At 40.6% G+C, this 20311-nt stretch overlaps 1 protein-coding gene across 1 annotated transcript; it reads left to right on the top strand.

Annotated features, from left to right (window-relative positions):
• Window positions 1–7428: 7428 nt before the first annotated feature.
• On the top strand, window positions 7429–18438 carry LOC124276151 (fibronectin type 3 and ankyrin repeat domains protein 1-like). Its single transcript, XM_046711820.1, has 4 exons — window positions 7429–7465; window positions 11288–11485; window positions 12531–12620; window positions 18020–18438. The coding sequence occupies exons 1-4, from the start codon at window positions 7429–7431 to the stop codon at window positions 18355–18357; spliced, it is 663 nt and encodes a 220-aa protein (XP_046567776.1). The 3' UTR covers window positions 18358–18438.
• The last annotated feature ends 1873 nt before the right edge of the window (window positions 18439–20311 follow it).

A 20311-nucleotide genomic window follows, 5' to 3' on the forward strand; every position in this document is an offset into this window, starting at 1 on the left:
TCTTCTTCCTTCCTTCCTTCCTTCTTCCTTCCTTCCTTCTTCTTCCTTCCTTCCTTCCTTCCTTCTTCCTTCCTTCCTTCCTTCCTTCCTTCCTTCCTTCCTTCTTCCTTCCTTCCTTCCTTCCTTCCTTCCTTCTTCCTTCCTTATACCGTAACGTTACATGCACAAGAAATTCAGCTAGAAGGTAATATCAATATCGCGGGCAATTACGTTTAATGTTAATCGACGATTTCGATGCCTGATGGTTACCACGATTTATTTGTTGCATCGGCGTTAAAGCTTTATCCATTTCGAAAGCACTTTCGTAATGTCACGCATACATTGCTTTGTCTTCAAATTGAATACTTTCGACATTCGAAATAATAAATGTTAGCCCAGGTAAAGTATCAATGAGCGAGCGAGCGAATGAAAGTTTAGCCGAAGAAATAATCACAATATATATCAGTATCACTGTATCACTACGGTAAAGAACAGCAAGCAACAGCGATATAATTCCAATTTCAAGTTTGGCATGGTTAATGGTAAGTTATGTCATACTTTCCTGTATTAAAGATAATAAGTTTCAGCATAACGATCAGTTCAGTTTTATAAACAATGCATTTCGATTGCTGAAGAAAGTTGCGTACCCCGTCCTTTCTCAACGTTGTTGAATTACGCAATGAATATAATACCAATAATTTTCACAGCGATCAAATCATCGATTTAACCACTGCCAGACAGAGTTGTACTTCAATACGACCGGTGCCATTTAGTATGGCAGTTGTCATGAAAACCACTTCACCGTCATCATGGGTCAAGCATACTTCGTTGGCTTAATGCGTAATAAATTTTCCCAAAGATGTAAAATAACATAAAGAAGCCATCCAGTTTTAAAGGACAGTCAGTTCATCAATCTTCGTTTGCCGCTGCGATCCCAGCAAAAGCGCGTAAGCCGATGTTTCAGATAACATCGTTCAGAATTCGACAATTCTGTTAAAGCTCAAACGTTATCCCCGAAGTCATTGTGACTGATATCGATATTCCCTCGATGAACAACAGAAAACGGTAATCATGGCGTCTTCATAACGCGAGGCACGGTTAACTCATATATCGATCTATCTGCATTTAATAAAAGCAATTCGCATTTCCGTTGAGCTGGATCGTGCTTTTCGCCGTGCTCGTTGTTCGACCTTCAATATAAAAATCAATCAGTACCCGATTGTTCAGGGTAAGCATTTTAAACATTTATTACGACAAATATAGAAATTATACCGGATTTTATGAAATGAAAGATAGCAATTATATTGGCAGAACATACTAACGATACTTTAAATGCCAAGAAATCATCTTCTTATTGGCATGGGAAATGGCAACATCATTATCATGTCATATAATTATAGACCGGTTAAATAACATGCCGGAACCATAAAAACGTTGAGATTACGTACACATTCACAATTGTAGCATATAAATTCCTACCCGCACGTGCGTTAGGGGATTATAATTTTACCGCACCGACAGAGATCAAAAAGTCGATTATTGTCACTTCATGACCTGCGGCGTGGGGTTCGTTCAACATTAACTTCGCTTGAGAATGGTTACTGAAAACTATGCGCTGAGAAGAACAGAGCGTTGTTTAGTTCAATATCAACATTTATACGAAGCGGGGATTTTTCGCAACAAAGCGTTAAGAAAGTACAGCAAGCGGTTCTAAGTCAATATTGCGGCGATTATCGTGTTTTCGAAAGAAACTGACTAACGAAGTTCAAACCAACATTTGTTGAGATTTGGTTTAAACTTCTTCGAGCCTGACATCGTAGTATGAAAATCATTACGCTGAACTGTCTTATCTATGAGGCCGCATGGTTAATAGCTACGCAAGCGATCACCAGTCAGGAACGTAAGATCTCCGATGGATCGCTGGGCTACGTACGATCTATAGACAAAACATGTCATCATCTGAATCAATTCGATTCACAAAGTTTAACGAGCTGTGGTGCTCCCCAGATGAAATATCAATATTTGATCATCAATGTCAGCCGTTTTCTATCAGTATCACCGTTCAATGCGTTGAGAAAGATTCAGTCATTGCCATCGGCGTTGATGTCCGGTTCTTAGTTCACAAATCAACATGATTTGCCGTCCTTCCGTCGTTGTGCCACATGAAGGATGTCATCATCCGTCATCGAAGATATCAGCCCTTTTCAATAAAGTGTTCGGAAAAGAGCGTTTAGCCGTCAGTCATCACCCTTTATCGTTGACGTTCGGCAATCTTCGTAGATTGATGCCACCATTTAAGTTACGTCCTTCAAAACAGTCAAATATGTTTCGTTATCATATCCACTAATGATACATCGTGCTTTTCCAGCGTCAAACATCTTCGTGTCTCAGCCGTTGCTCATCATGGTGTTCCTCGTGCAGCCGATCTCACAGTTGATGTACCGCAAATCCTCTTATAGACATACTAACATGGCTACGTCCTCTCCACGCTATGTCACGGAGGATGTTAGCCATTCAATTATCGCCTCCTTTTCTCGACAAGCGTCAAACGCTTTCTTCAAACTTCATCATCGCAGCCAGGGACACGGTGTTCTCCCACGACTTCTGTCGCGATTCGTCCTTCAGAGAGATACCAACATGGGTCATTACGTCTCACACAGGTCATTACGAAGGACAAAACCCTATCATCATCCATCAGCTCAGTGTCATCGCCTTGCCGCCAATATCACCGGTGTCTCGTACGACCACAAGGATGTTCAACATCATTGAGCCAACATAACGTAAAATACGTTCCATCATCACATGTTGTTTTGTTATCGGCAAAGTAATGCAACCTTGCATAAAGCATGTTCACCATTGCGTTCGACTGTTATCATTGCAGTTATCTGCCCTGTTGACTACCAGATCCTTAGAGAGAGTGCAGTTTAGCCGGTCAAGGTCAATTATCTCGCAGTAAGCAGTATGCTGGTGGTTCACCACTATAACGAAATACGATTTCAAACACAACAGGAAAATCTTTACCATTGCCAGTTGAAGATTCTCATCTCAAAACACAGGGTCTACGCATTTGCCGCTACACCTTTTCTCATCAACACGGAGATCTTTTGAATGATAATATCGTTCGGCTCCGTTGAACTTGCTCTGTGTCTTTTCCTCGGAGCGACACGTTTGAAAGCCATTCGCTTTAGGCGTTGGGCATAATATTGCAGCCAATTACCAGCAACATTCATACCGGCCTTCGTTGGTTAATAGAATAGCTGCAATGTCGCTACCGCAGCCAATATCACGAAGCAAAGTTAATTCATCGTTCAAAATGCTTCAAAGATTCCATATACCAATACACCAAAGATTAGCTTGTCATTAACATGGGCGGTATGGCAGAACATTACAGCAGGTCGCGAAAGCTATATATTGCGCGTATTGCAATATTGCAAAGGATTGTTTTGTTCAACAAAACTGGTTTTCGAGTGTTAATGCTGATTAAAAGCAAAACGAAGGCAAAACACGCGATTTATCAACCTTTATAAAACCTTTTAACGACAAAATAAAATGTAAGTGAATGTTTACACTACGAAAACAGGAAAGAACATTTAAAAACGGAATGAACTTCCAAGATTTCCGAGTATTGGTATTTAGTTTTCGAATGCATACGCATTCGTCACACGCCTTCTTCGGTAACTCCGCCGATGTTAGCAGCGCAGTGTCAGCGACAAAATCAATAACGCGTAAATCGTGCAGCTTTTGGTAAAATAATCTCTGAGTACTAAACGTTTATGGCATTAAAGTCATTGTTTAAAAATCATGACAAAACAGTTATTGAAAGGCGTTAACTTAGCAACAGGGATTTCGTTTATTATGGTGTTTGAACATAAGATGCATTCAAATGCTGGTCGCAACATCATAACGGTTCATGGGTTCATCCGAGGGTGGCTTTTGACGATTCGGCCATGTTGAGATTGCAAGCTTCAAATGGCTCTTAGAAATGTAATTGTAATCGCTGCTAAAGCTAAAACAATAATATTGAAAGATTCGTATAAAATCAATCCTTAATCTTTGAACATTGGGCATATACTTTCCGGTCAGTCGCAGACCTTGTCGTTCATGTTATTGGGCGCATTCATTACTTGCGCTATCGTTAGCAATGCGCACGTACAACCATGGAGAAATATTATAAAAGCCTGTTATTGATTTTCAGCTAGATTTCCACGCAGAAGTTTACGTTATTCGCATTACTCAATAAACAAAGTCCTTACTTGTAAGCTTATTAAACTTTCAGAAATATAATTAGAATATAAGGCGAATATCCGGCACAATAAACAGAACATGTTCATCAGCGTTTTTCCTCTTTAGTTGTACCGCGAGTGTTTCCACTTTTGTAATAAATAGCAAAAACAAAATACAATCATTAATGTATGAGTACCGGTGTTATTAAGCACCACTGACCAAACGAATAGAGTTATCGTTTGAAATAAACAATATTCCTTTTTCCAGATTTTGGAAGTCATAATGATCATATCGTAATACGCACGTTTTCACAGCCCGAACTCAAATCGGCAAAACCGATATTTGTTTATCATCATCTTCTTCGAATCGTGTCACCAGTCTTCCCCAGACTTCCCATCTCCCAGTATTCATGTCATTGGTCAATACCTGAACAAGTGCAGTTAACAACCGATCGAGCGCATGTAAGGCAGTACATGCTCGTTTCGATCATTAAAACTCGAATTCTGGTTTCAGTGATCTAGCGTTCACTTTATACCCATCGCAGCCTGGACTTTTATGCCCGCTGGTCGATGATGCCAGGACCCTCGCCTATTTTAGCCATCATTATTGCTTCAACGATGATTAACATATTTCGACGTTTAACGGTTGGTAGCCGTTGAAACGAAAGCCTGTAGTGAAGATTTTAAGCGGTGATCGATCGTTATCGTTGTTATTCATTTGTCCATTAACCGTTAACTTCATCGCTGTTATTTTCTCGTGGCCAGATCGCGATCGCGATAGACGGCGCGGATGCTGATCGGGTGAAGCCGGTTTGAGTTTAAACGGGCCCTTTATGTTAGTAAGAAATTTTTCCACCAGATTTTGGCATACCTGGAAGACTCTCCGAAGAAACCCTAATATCGAGCTGGCGAATAAAAGTCTCGAACTCGATAAACTCCATAATTACTCACCATGCTCATTCGAGCCACGTTCATAGATTCAGCCAAAGTCAGAAAGTTGTTAAAGTTGTTTTCGTAACATAGCACAGGTTCCGTCAGATTAAGTTAATCATTGGGAAATCATCAGCGATTTCGGTTTTGCATCATCAGCCAGATTGTGGAGACAATATATTCTCGTGTTAAGGCCCGACAGTTCTGTGAAATATTGGCTCATTTATTGAAATTTTCAATCATGGAATGATGCACAGAAGTACCGAATGATTAACAAAATGCAATGAAATGGCATTGAAAGCAATAATAGACTTACAACATCAGCATACCGCGAAATAAAGTCGTACGCATTGATGCAAATGTTAACAGCCATCTTCGTCGCTTCGAGGAAGCGCGGCGAATCATTCACAAATGCAAAGCTTTTCATTAAAACCAGATTGATCAGTCGAAGTTTGTGCCGTTGCGGACGTTTCGCCTTTAACGCTGCTCGGTGTCATCCATAGCATGGAGCAAAATTACCGTCGTTCCGCATTCAATGGGGATTAAGATCGGGTGCTAGCCAGTCCATATGTGATGTTGTTGATCTGAAACAACATCGTTAATCGTAATTTCATTTCGGCCATTAATATACATGGACGGAAGATACGTTATTAAAAGTTTATGAATATTTAGCGTGAAATATAATGATCAGGCGCATGCGTGAAGAGCGGTGCATACTCAGTCTCCGGTCAATAGTTTTGGCATGCAGTTTCGAGCGTGTTGTGTTCGATTATGCCAGTCAATGTTATCAGATAAACAGCCGACAGTCACCGGAAGCGTTGGCGTACTTCGGACATTTGGCTTTGATGTCGGCAAAATGCCATCAAAATGATAAGATATTACATCGAAAATGTCGCTTATTTTTGTGAGGAGTACACATGAGAAACACAAAGCCCGGCCCATAATGTTGTGAACGCTTTGCTTTCAACACCTGTTCATTCAAAACATTACAAGGAATTTTGACAACCATAGCCGGTCAACACCATCAACACCAGTCAATCATTGAAAAGCGAAGTATTTAACGCCGCTCAGCAATATCGCATCACGTTGTATCATGTCACGCACCGTAACATATAATGAATAAGTCGTTGGGAAAGACGATTTAGCCATCATCGCGCTTAGGGGAAAAAGAGAAAAACAGTCGCGAAGAATCGAAACTGTTGAAGAAAGCCAATATATTCACCGTGAGCCCGTTATCAGCCGTACCACCGTATCAGCTCACCGTATCTGGTCGTTCGCCTTCAGTATACCACCGTGCATCATATCGTTCGCCTTCCCGAATGTAACACCGCGATCATCGTCTACCTTCCCAGCGTACCACCGTGATCATAACATCTTCCGTACCACGCATCACCTGGCTCTTCCACCGTATATCATCTGCCTTCCGAAGCGTATCATCATACCTTCCCAGTAGCGCTCCACCGGTGATCAACAGCCTGCCTTTCCCAGCGTGTGTTTCCACCGTGTTCATATCACTACCTTCTTCAGTACCACCGTGATTCACCGTGTTCATATCATTCAGCACCACCGGTGATCATATCATCTACCTTTCCCAGCGTACCACCGCATCATAATCATATCTACCTTCGGGTATGTTCATATCATTCGCCTTCCGTACCACCGCATCATATCACTGGCCTTTCCTGGCGTACCGCACTGGTCATCAACAATAGTAGCGTTCACCAAAACAGCGATCACCAGCATGTGTTCCACCGTACCAGTGTACCGTGATCAAGAACACCGATTGAGCCGTTTCACCGAACCCCATTCTACGTTACCGTTCGTTGTCACATAGCTGTTCTGCATTGTTCATCCACGGGCTTCGGTGAATGACAGTATTGGTACATTGTTCCTCCATGAACATGCCAGTTGTTTACCTGCGCCGCTTCCGGAGTTGTAAACATACTTCCGACGCATCTTCATCTGATTTGCGCTGAATGAAAAGTTATCGCTGGCACGGCTTTTTAAAATATGGTGTACAGCAGCGCCTGCTCATCTCACACGAAGTAAAGATAGACGGGCGTCTCTTTCGCAAAGCGTTGCCGAAATAGAAAAGCCCTGGCGCAGCGACCGAAATTTCGCGTTTCCGTTCGGCATAATGGTAATATTCAAAATAAATAATGCCTTCATAATCATTACAGCTCTTCCCTCATTTGAAATACATCAACATGAACATATGCCTTCCTCATATCTTCACGTCTTTCGTGCGCCGTTGAAATGGTCAGACCGTTTCGTCATACAGTAGACTGATAGCCAGATGTCACCAGAACACTACGCATGGCATATGCAGCAAGGTAATGGCATGGGTCATCGGGTCAATATCGTTTATAAAGTAGTTCGAGCTGCTTGTCTTCGGTTCTTTTCCTTCGCGATCGCCGCTAACTTACCACGTACAGTTCTTTGCTCTTCATTGCTTATTCTTTAAAGCCAGGCACCGAGAGGACAGCGCCGCGCCGTATCGCCAGCCTTCCAAGTCGCTAACACGGCGATCGTCATACAACATGCCAACATGCCATTCACTATGCACATTTACTTCAATGAATTCCTCATTGGTTTATCATCAACTAAACATACCGGTCAAAGTTTTAACCTGTCAGAATATGCTCGTCGATCTAAAACGCCTGGGGAAGTAATCACGCCAGTGATACAAACGGAAAGCGTCTTATCTTCTCATCATTTTCAAAAATATATTTTGCAATATTTAACATGGCGGTAGAAATGTTTGCAGCACATCGCATCGTACTAAGTTATGTTAATACCATTTTTATAATAGCGGCCCCGAAAGCTCATAGAGAGTTATTCGGTATCGCTACTCAAATGTTCAGCTAACCAACCTTCTACGAATACGGTGCATTTCCGCCGAACTCGTTTATGACGCCAGATATCGTTTACCGTTGGGCAGCGATGGTCTGCACTAGGATCAGCCTCTGCCTTCGTTGGGCGTTAATATAGCCGTAGCGGCAGTCGTTTTGCGGGCAGAAAATTTTCGTGCTGCCGCAGCCGCTGCGCCACGCAAACAATGGGTAACAGTATCGTTCACCCTAGGCGATGAAGGGTGCCGCCAACGAATTTATCTAAGGTCATGCTGGGCTGTTTGCGCCCGAACTCAGTAGTTCAAACAGAATGCCGTATGCAGAAATACAAAGGATGAAACAATTGCTGATGCACCAGCGCTAACCGTTGAAAGAATGCCACCATAAACACATTAATTGGCAAGCAGTTTGGTCGCAAAGCGAATATCGCCGTACGGGTCGTTTACAGTGGCGACTATGCAAACTCCGAACAAAGATGATGGCGCAAAAGTTATGCCGCTCAACCAATAAGAAATTCGTACAGAGTCGATCGCACAATGACGTATCGAATAGCAATATTTACCAGCAGCCAGCATTTCGCGGGGGTCATGCAGATGACAGAGTATCGGGCTTATGACCCACTTCCTTCATGCAATAGTGATGGAAAATAGTGTTCGCGGCAGGAAGGAGAGGTTCATATCTCCGCTCGCGAGCGTTTAGTCAATTTAAAGAATGGAACGCAGGCCGTCGTATCGAATTGTTGAGCCGATCAATAAGATCACCGAAATAAACCATTTCTGTCATCATTCCTGAAATACGTGATGTTATAGTCACTTCAGTTCAAGCAGCGGTATGACGATCTTTGTCTGCGGCACAATTAAAACAGCGAATCAATAGGCCAGCTGTACGATATAGCAGACTATTAGAAAGCTGGTATCACACAAAGCCTTCGCGAAGAAAGATTGTTTGTCAATTTACGGAACTGAATGAATCAAAGTCGATAAAGCTGATTAATCGCCGGTAAGCGGGTATAATAGGAAGGCAAGTGTTTCGACGTTATTGAACAACATTAAATCAATTATGTACCAGCTAAATAAACTCAATAAATACAGTTTCGTTTTGTGCAGAACCTCTGACGCTTCGTCAAAAGAAATATGATCCGCATCAGGCCTGGGGATACCATTATCGTGTATTGCTCCTTAGATTTTGTTAAAGATAAAGTCAATGAGAATTCAGCATTTTCAATATTACCAAGTTTTTTCGGTCGGACATATGATTATTTTTGACAAGCGACCTGAAGATAGATATAGGTCTTCTAACCATCATTATTTGTCGAATGCCCTGACTGAAGAGGACTGTAGTCATATTACAGCGTCATTTGTTTCCAGTTAGCATTATTGATTTAGACTGAGGAGTTTTTGTTTGTGATCTCTTGAAAAGCGACTCTGGAGGTGATTCCTTCCCTTGATGGGGCTGTGACTTGACTGTCATTTCCACCAAAACATCCTTTACAATCTTCTCTACATGTACTCTTTTCCTGTGTTCTCCATTGATTACATAGAAAGCTCCACCAACACAGTAATGCTCATCAAGGGTTATCAGTTCAGGAAATTCTTCCAGGAAGGGATTTTCTATCGAAGCAACTCGTGCCACATAAGTTGTTGACATAGGTCTTAAATGTCTGCTGTGTAGCAAAGCCTTGTTCAATGCTTCCTGTGAAAACATTTGATTGTTCAGCGTTCTATACCACTGTCCCACATGGCAAACTTAAGGGAAATTTTCATTCCTTGATTCATGGGGCATTTGTAAACAAATGTGGTGTACACGGACACCTACATATCTATCTTCAGAGGTTCAGGACAATTTGTCAAACATAAAAGCATATGCCAATAGTAGTTTACCGAGAAAACAGTATGTGAAATGCTGGGTTTTCTCATTGATAACATCTTCGTAAAATCTAGGGGTAAACATTTTGACATGAAGTTGGCATCCCCATGGGCACCAATCGCGCTACAGTCCTGGCGGATCTGTTTCTTTTGGCATATGAATCAGAATTTCTGCATATGCTGGCAAAATCAAAACAAGGGTAATTTGGCCAAGAAGTTTAATTTAAGCTTCAGGTGCATAATTGATTTAATATTGTTCAACAACCATCAAATACACACTTGCCTTCCACTGATTTACCTCGCCTGAACTTGAAATTAAGGAGACAAGTGAGACCGCCCCGACTGATTCGTATTTAGTTCCATGCATAAAGCTTCAGTGTGACAAGAAACTCTTCACAAGGCTGTGTGACAAAAGGGATGATTTCAACTCCCCAATACTCTGCTATATCGAGCAATATTCCAACAGCTCTAGCCTGTGGTGTTCTTCTTTTGTGAATACTTTTCACCAAGATTTCAAAGAGCGTCATACCACTCTTGAACTTGAAGTTGTTCGATCAAGGTTACAACATCCAAGGCCTCTGTAAAGATTTCAAAATGTTTTATGGTAGACATGTGGAGGACATTTCGAAACTTGACAAAAATGATGTCCGGTGCAATTCTCTATTTTGACTTGATCCATACGTTCCCGAATTATTTCAGGTGAACAATTGACTAAACTTTGCATTTGTTTATGACGGGTGCCACCGGTGGGGCAGAATACGCTCACCTTTTTGCGAACACCTGGTACCATCACTATTTCATAGTGATTCATAAAAACATGATCTGTCGTCGTATTGCATGACCACAATCACTTTATAGCTTGGACTCCATTTGCTGACAAAGAACAACGTACAGGGTAATAATACTGCTGAAACAAAATGTATATTCATGATACAGTCATTGTACAGTCGACTCTGCTTTTAACACAGATTTCTTGTGGATGTGGAAAGCGTTTGGCGCTTCTTTTGCGCCATCAGTCTTTGATCAGGTTTGCATGGTAGGTCATACTGTAAAAACGTTTGTGAGACATGGTTCTGTGATATTTCCTTTGCAATTAAATATATCACCTATAGTTAATGTGTTTATGGTGGCGTTCTTTCAACGAGTTGTAGCTGAATTAAATCAATATCATGAATTGGAACTGTCTAACTGTATTTCTTATACAACATTCTGTTTAGTTCCTAGGTTCAGATAAACGAAAATGTAGCCATGACATAAAGATAAATTCGTTGTAGCCTCATCACTCGGGGTGAACGGTCTGGCGTACCCACCGTGTTGCGTGTATATGGCGTAAGCTACACGGCAACACAGAGGGTACATCGCACCGTACACCATTCGTGATGCCGCTACAGCGTGCATTCTATTTTACTCCGTAATTTGCTCTATTAACACCCAACAGAGAATAGAGGAGCTGGAGTCCCTCGTCTGGATATCTTTGCTACTGAAGACAGCGGGTTTGTCAGTGAGGGAAGCAGTCTGGCATCCTCAAACAGGAGTTCAGTTATCCGGAGAAATCAGAAGCCTGAAGTTCACCGTGGTGTCAAGATAAAAGAAGGTTTGAAGAGGTTCTTCACGTTTGGACGACAAAAACAGAGAGGTAAGCGCTTGTGTGAGGTTAGTTAACTCCTCTATGAGAAACTTTTCAGGATATATAATATAAATAGTATGCTGCTCTTTAGGGTAATACGGTCTGATGTACGCCTTACAACGTACAAAACGTATTTATCCTACCGCCATGTTAAATGTACAAAATATATTTTTTTTTTGAAAATGTTGAAGATCGATAAGATTGCTTCCGACTATATCACATGTAAACAAAATGGCGTGTGCCTCTAGATTGGATTTTAAGATCATTGAAACATATTCTGATAGGTTTAAAACTGTTAATTATGTTTAAGTTGAGTGTGCAAAGGATTCAATGTATAAAATAGCTTAAATAATGCAGTGAAATTCGGTAAATTAAATGTGTACATAGTGAACTCAAAACAGCTCATGGAACGGGCACTGCATGTGTCATATTATGACGTCATACCATTGTTAGCGATACAGTTTCTCGGCGGAGAGTTTGGCGGTTACCGTGGCAGCGGGTAATATTTTTCCACTTGTCACTCTCCTGGGAGGGGACACGGAAACTTGTTAAAAGGGTCACTGAACAATGAAATTAAAGTATTTTACATTAAGGTAAGTTAATGGCTGGCAAATCCCAGTCACCGGGGAAATAGAACCAGAGACTAAAATAACCAGACTACTTGCCCACCAAACGACCTCCAATGGACAAAAAATATTGTGTGTTATGCCATTACTATACTGCTATACACATGGATATGCCATACGTAATTTACTCGTGTTCTGGGAGTGACATCACAGTATGTCAGTCAGATCCTACTGTATGAGCAAAAGAGCGGTCCTGTGCATTTCCAACAGCTTTTGAAAGACATGAGAGATATGGGGGAAAAGGCATATGGACCATGACATTTGTATTTCAAATGAGGAAGAAACATGTGAATTATTAAAGAGGCATTAATTTTGTTTATCATCATTTGAATATTACCATTGTATGAACGGAGAGCACATGTGCGCAAGGGTGACTGAGATGCTTGCACCTTATAGGGAGCTTTTCTATTTCATCCTTTGCTTTGCAGAAGAAGTTGCCCGTCCTATTGCACTACTGCGTGTGGGAAACAGTAGGGATGAGCAGAATCCTGAGGCTGCATGGAGTTTGCCTACACCAGGTATAACATTTTAAAAGCCGTTAATACATGATAACATTTTTTTCATTCTTTATCACAAATCAAGACAAGAATGCTGAGTAAGTGCGTCGAGATTTATGTTTACACAACTCAGGCGAAAGAATGTACAAGGTAACAATAGTATGATAAAGTCAATGGGAGAGGATTAATGTACAAAAATACTGTACATTCACGAAGCCAGTGAGATAGGATTAATGTACAAGGATAACTATGTAATAACGAAGACAATAAGATTAACATGAATGGGGTTCAGTTAAGCAATAATCCAATCAATAAGCGCTCAGTGGTAGATGATATGATCACAGTGGAGTACATACTGGGAAGGTAGATGATATGATCACAGTGGAGTACACACTGGGAAGGTAGATGATATGATCACAGTGGAGTACATACTGGGATGGTAGATGATATGATCACAGTGGGAGTACACACTGGGAAGGTAGATGATATGATCACAGTGGAGTACACACTGGGAAGGTAGATGATATGATCACAGTGGAGTACATACTGGGAAGGTAGATGATATGATCACAGTGGAGTACACACTGGGAAGGTAGATGATATGATCACAGTGGAGTACATACTGGGAAGGTAGATGATATGAACACAGTGGAGTACACACTGGGAAGGTAGATGATATGATCACAGTGGAGTACACACTGGGAAGGTAGATGATATGATCACAGTGGAGTACACACTGGGAAGGTAGATGATATGATCACAGTGGAGTACATACTGGGAAGGTAGATGATATGATCACAGTGGAGTACATACTGGGAAGGTAGATGATATGATCACAGTGGAGTACATGCTGGGAAGGTAGATGATATGATCACAGTGGAGTACATACTGGGAAGGTAGATGATATGATCACAGTGGAGTACACACACTGGGAAGGTAGATGATATGATCACAGTGGAGTACATTCTGGGAAGGTAGATGATATGATCACAGTGGAGTACATACTGGGAAGGTAGATGATATGATCACAGTGGAGTACATACTGGGAAGGTAGATGATATCACAGTGGAGTACATACTGGGAAGGTAGATGATATGATCACAGTGGAGTACATTCTGGGAAGGTAGATGCCTCTGCCTAATGGCTGGCTTCTTTCTTTGGATTTCGATTCTTTCTTGATGTTTTCTCTTTTCCCCTAAAGCTTAGTGGTGAAAGCGTTCGCTCGTCACGCCAACGACCCGGAGTTCGATTCCCAATATGGTTACAGTGCGTGACGCCCATTTGTGGTGTCCCCAACATGATTTTGTTGGAATATTGCTAAAGGCGGCGTTAAACTAACTTCACTTACTCCAATGATTGATGACTGGTGTTGATAATTCTGGTTTGTTGACAGGAAACATAGTTGTCAGGATTCCTTTATGAAATGTTCTGAATGGGCAGATTGACCAACAGAGGTCTTGTGTTCCTGTATTGTGTTGGCTGTGGGGCCTCTATCACATGTATACTCCTCACAAAAATAAGCAACAAGTATTTTCAGTGTAATATCTTTATCAATTTTGATAGCAATTTTGCCGACATGTTACTGAAAGGTAAATATTCAAAGAATACATAACCTTTAGTGACTGTCAAATTGATTTATCTGATAACATTGACAACATAATCCGAACACAACCACACTCAGAAACAACATGCAAAATGTGTGGGATGAATGTGCACCACTCTTCACACATGCACCCTGATCATTGTAAACCTACCTGTAATCATTCCTCTGGCACAACAAGCGGGTCCTAACTTCATTTTAATGGGTGATAATGCCCGTCCATAAATGATAATGGCCGAGAATGAGTTGTTAACGATGTTGTTTAGATCAACAACATCACACATATGGACTGGCCTGCAAGGTCACTTGATCTTAATCCCATTGAACATGCTTGGGACATTATTGGAAGTCGTGTTTACGGTCTCCATGTGCACCCCCAGACTCTGGATGACCTTGAGCAGGCGTTACAGAGAATGGCAGAACATTCCACAACAGCAACTTTAAAGGCTCATTTGGTCAATGCAAAGACGTGTAGAAGCTTGCATTTGTGCTCATGGTGGTCATACGCGTTACTGAACACTGCTTCACTGTCCAAAACTGACTTGAACCTTAATGTTAACATTTTGCTCCATCAATGCAGCACATTTTGCACGACTGTTTCGCGGGTACATGCTTTTGATGATTTGTAAGTCTATTATTGCTCAATACCATTTCATTTCATTTTGTTAATCGTGTGTATACATATTTAACACTTCTATTGCATCATTCCATGATTTGAAATTTCAATAAATGAAATTGTAATGAGACTACAAATTTGTGTTGCTTAACTTTTTTGTGAGGAGTATATTTGTCTCCACAATTGTCTGAGGGGGAACGATGTGTGTACAAAGGTATTGGAATCGCTGATGTGGGATTTTCCCAATGGTGCTTGTAGTCTGACAAGGTTCTGTGCTGTGTTGCAGAAACCTAAGCCCCCGAGGGAAATAACTGTACTCTGACTTTGGCTGGATCTTTATGGACAGTGGCTCTGGCATAGGGGTGGGAGTGGGGCGTATGGGCATGGGTGGGGTTGGGGTGGGAGGTTATGGAGTTTATGGGGTTCAGGTTTTGATTGCAGTGTCGTCTATTGCACTATCAATGTGGGTTTCTTGGAGAGTCTGTATTTAGCGGTCTTTTTAGGATATACCCAAAATCTGGTGGAGAAAACCATAAGACAACCCCTTGCTATAAAGCAAAGGGCCCCGTTCCCAAACTCAAACCAGCCCCTTCACCCACCTTCGTCAACATCCCATATTCCACTACCAGTCACCTGATCCACTGATCACGAAAAAGGCAAATACACACTGCAGAAAAATACTGAAAACATGTCAACTGTAAAGGTTGATGAGGGAAGTTAATCTTCAGGACAATGGACAAATGGATAGCAGATGACCAGCAGATCAGATCCTGCCTTGCAAAATCTTCACCCCAGACTCGTTTTCAGCAGCTCTATACCTGCTGTAAAATCAGATCGGCACTTAAACTTAAACTGTTCAAGTCTCAGGAAATATGATGAAACAGGATGTTGTGTATCGAAAACATTTTCCAAAATTGCATCGTTGAACTCAATGTGGTCATCAAATATTAAACAGGGATTCACAAGTCTCCATCATCTGACCATTCAGCTGGGCATAAAAGTCAAACGGCAGTGATAAGTGAACACTAGATCACTGAAAACCAGAGATACCAGGTTTTTTGTGTCAAAGAGCAGACATGTCCTGCCTTACACATGCACTCGGTCAGTTTGTTAACTGCACTGACCAGGTGGTATTGTGAACGCATGGTGCATATAACACTGGGAGATCTGGGAGATCTGGGAGACTGAGAGACACTGCGAGATCTCTTATTTTGATTTGATTGTATCTAGACGTTGATGAGGGAATGTTGTGAAACAGTAGTATGGTTATATGTAGGGCTGCGCAATATAATCAGTTTACCGGTATTTACAGGTTCAGACATGAAAACGATACGTATTGCGATACGCTGATCGAAAACCGCATTCATGACCAAGCCAAATAGTGACTCGTGCCCCCTCTGGAAGGATTTCATATTGGAACATCAGAACTACTTCAAACGATAACTCTATTCCTGTTTGATTCCAATGGTACTTAATATCACCGAAGTACTCATACATTGTATTGCTATTTTGTTTTTTGCTATTTATTCTAAAGAATTAAACCTCCTTGGTACAACTAAAAAGAAAGGAAAAACATATTTGTTAAAGACATATTCTGACGTAATTATTGCCAGATATTCACCTTATATTTCTAATTATATTTCTGAAAAGAGTTTAATAAACACAAATGGGATTTGTTTTTTATTGAATATGCAAATAAACTTTGTAAAAACCCTCTACATTAAATCCCAAAGCAGCAGAACTCCAATAATGACTTTTATAATATTTCTCAAACTGAACATACGTGTAACCTTGCTGTCATAGCAATAAAGTGAACTGAATTCGCTGAAAAATGTATGAATGACCACAAGGTCTGACTAAAATATTCCCAGAGGGGTGAAATATATGCCCAATGTTAAAGATTAAAGTTGATGAGTTACATACAGATATAATATTATTGTTTTGAAACTTGCCAGCGATTTATAATTACATTTCCTAAAATTGTTGGAAGCGCACATTACAATCTCCATAGCAAGCCCGCAAGATCGTCAGAAACACCCTCAGTTGGACCCATGAGAGCCGTTATGTCAACAAACGCACGTGCGTTTATTTGAATCTCTCTCGCCGTCAATCGCATGATTCTAACAAAAACACCATAATAGGCAGAAAATCCTGTTAGCTAAGTTCTTTGTACTTTCAATATGACGATATATAGTTTTCATGATTTTTTAAACAATGACATAATGCCATAAACGATTTAAGTACTCAGGATTATTTTTACCAAAGCACTGCAGTCATTTACGCGCATTCTGATTGGTTTGTCGTATTTTCGCACATAACAAGCATCGAGAGGGGGACGAGTCTTCTTGCAGGTTACGGAAAGGGGCGAGTGGTGACGAATGCGAAAACCGGTATTTTGACATGCATTCGGAAAACTTCGTAATACTCGGAAATCTTGGGATATTTCCGTTTTTTTAAATGTTCTTTTCCCTGTTTCATTAGTGCCAAATGTTACTTACATTTTTATTTTGTCATGATTAAAAGGTTTTATAAAAGGTTAATCAATCATAGTGATTTTGTTGTGTTTTTGCTTTAATCAAGCATTAACTCGATTATAAGTAGTTTTTGTTGAACAAAATAATCCTTGCAATATATTGCAATACATATCGCAATATATGCTTCCGCATTGCAATATAACGCAATATGAAAATTCTCTGCAATACCCACCCCATGTTATGTGGTAAATTTCTTAATCTTGGGTGTGACGGGATATATTGTTGATTCGTATATGGAATCTGAGAACATTTTGGACAGTGAGATTACAACTGCTTCGTGATAGTATTACTTGATGTATTAGTATGACATTGCAATGTGTGTAAGTAGAGGGTAGACAGTATGGAAGGAATGTTGTAGTTTGTGAGTAATTTGAAAACATAATAATTATACCCAACTTATAAAGCGAATAGCTCAAACGTAATGTGTGCTCGAGAGACACAAATAAGTTCTTCAGTTTAGTCAGTGAAGTTGGAATAGTGTCTATTATCGGGACTTAAAGATCTCAAATGTTGGAGGCATTCCAAGTGAAGAAGGTCTTAACTTGTAACAAATACGTAGATTGTGTGACAGGATGGGAATGGGTTCAACTGAAGTAAGTAATGTAAATGAGTATTTGTTAAGGTATTTACTGTTCCTCCCTGTTGTGACATTGAAATCATTGTGTTATAGTGACACAGACGGGTCCACAAGTGGATACAGACATCCATACTGCCTGCAAGATGGGTGACCTTGACCGGCTAAGCCGCATCCTATCTAAGGATCTGGTAGACGTCAACCGTAGAGGGGAGGGCGGATTAACACCTGCAATGATAACAGCACAATTCGGACACAGAAGAATGGTAGACATGCTTGTGAGTAAAGGTTCTGCATTGCACCTTCTTGCCGATAACAAAAACAACATCCTTCATGTGGCCTGTATTGGAGGACATGTTGACATGGTGAAGTATGTCCTCTCAATGAATGTTGCAGACATCAACAGTAGGGTCAGTACGAGAGGACACCAGTGATGATGGCAGCAAAGAATGGAAACAGAGCGGTATTTGACTTTACTTGTGAGAGAAGGAGCTGATGTATCATTAGTGGATGATGATAGGGACAACATCCTTCATGTGGCCTGTCTTGGAGGACATGTGGCCATGGTGAAGTATGTCCTCTCACAGAAGGTTGCAGACATCAACAGTAGGGGCCAGTACGGGAGGACACCCGTGATGCTGGCTGCAGGGAAGGGACACAGAGAAGTGTTTGACGTACTTGTGAGAGAAGGAGCTGATGTATCATTAGTGGATGATTACAGAGACAACATCCTCCATGTGGCCTGTATTGGAGGACATGTAGCCATGGTGAAGTATGTCCTCTCACAGAAGGTTGCAGACATCAACAGTAGGGATCAGTACGGGGAGACACCCATGATGGGAGCAGCAGTAATGGGACACAGAGAAGTGTTTGACGTACTTGTGAGAAAAAGGAGCTGATGTATCATTAGTGGATGATAACAGAAACAACATCCTCCATGTGGCCTGTTTTGGAGGACATGTGGCCATGGTGAAGTATGTCCTCTCACAGAAGGTTGCAGACATCAACAGTCAGGGTGAGTGCGGGAGGACACCCCTGATGAAGGCAGCAAATATGGGACACAGAGAAGTGTTTGACTTACTTGTGAGAGAAGGAGCTGATGTATCATTAGTGGATGATGACAGAAACAACATCCTTCATGTGGCCTGTATTGGAGGACAGCTAGATATGTTGGAACATGTTCGCAAATTGGATTGGTTGGACATCAACGCCATTAATATTCATGGCCAAGCATTGGAAGATCTTTTCCTCAACACATTGGAGCAGTGATGCCTGATAGAAAGCAAACAGTGACATTGTTGGTCTTAAATATTGTCATTTTATCGACCTATTTTAGGAGCAAACCTTGTTTCCCAATGTGTTAAACTTGTAGATCAGAACGTTAGTTATAGATGATGACACTTAACTTACAATCTATAGATCCTATTGATAATTTAGCAGTCCATCAGGATCTTACGTTTTCTCACAATTTTATCCCTAGTGATCCGCTTAGAACAATATGTATTACGTATCCATAGATAAGGTCTAGGTTCAACATGTAGTATTTTTCATACTACAAATGTCAAAGAATAGTAGTATTGTAAGAAGTTTTTAAATATTATAGAAATCTGTAAATATTTAGTTTGGACTCGTTGTCAAGTTTCTTTACTTTCAAAACCACGATAATCACACCCTGTGTAACCACATGGACTTCAGAGATTAGCTTATATACTTTCTCTGCTTGTTGCGAGAATGTTGAAGCTGCACTTGTCCATACATGTATAAACAATTTGATGATATTTGGACTAAAACGTAACCTTCATTTCTTCTCAATAACTTTTTTCATAGTTTCATAAAGTAGTAACCATTCTCAAGCAGAATTATCTGAGATTTATTAATGTTGAACGAAAGACCCCACCACAGATAATTCATGAAGTAAACCAATAAATATTTTGGTCTCATGGCTAACTCCAATAATCGGTGCAACTAAAAATTACTAATCCCTAACACGTGCATTTGCAGATTTAGGAATTTATATATACAAACATGAATGTGTACATAAGTCTGTCTGTCTCAACATTTTTATGGTTCAGTAAAAATGTTAAAACTTGATGATGGATTTACCTGTTATTTCAACCAGTCTATAATAAATTGTATGTGATATATGACATGTCTTGAATGTTTACTACATTTCCCATACAACAATAAGGAATGATTTGCTAACATTTTAAAAATATCGTTAAGTAATGTTCTGCCAATGTATAATTGCTATCTTTTCCATTTCCTTAAATCCAGTACATAAGTATTTCTATATTTGTCATGTGTAATGTTTTAAATGCTACCCCTGAGGTCATATCAGATTTTGGTGATTTTATATTGAAAAGGGCGGTGGGACAACGAGCACAGCAA

The sequence above is a fragment of the Haliotis rubra genome, unplaced genomic scaffold, assembly GCF_003918875.1.
Source record: "Haliotis rubra isolate DU_JTF1 unplaced genomic scaffold, ASM391887v1 Scf2063, whole genome shotgun sequence".
Lineage (NCBI taxonomy): Eukaryota > Metazoa > Mollusca > Gastropoda > Lepetellida > Haliotidae > Haliotis > Haliotis rubra.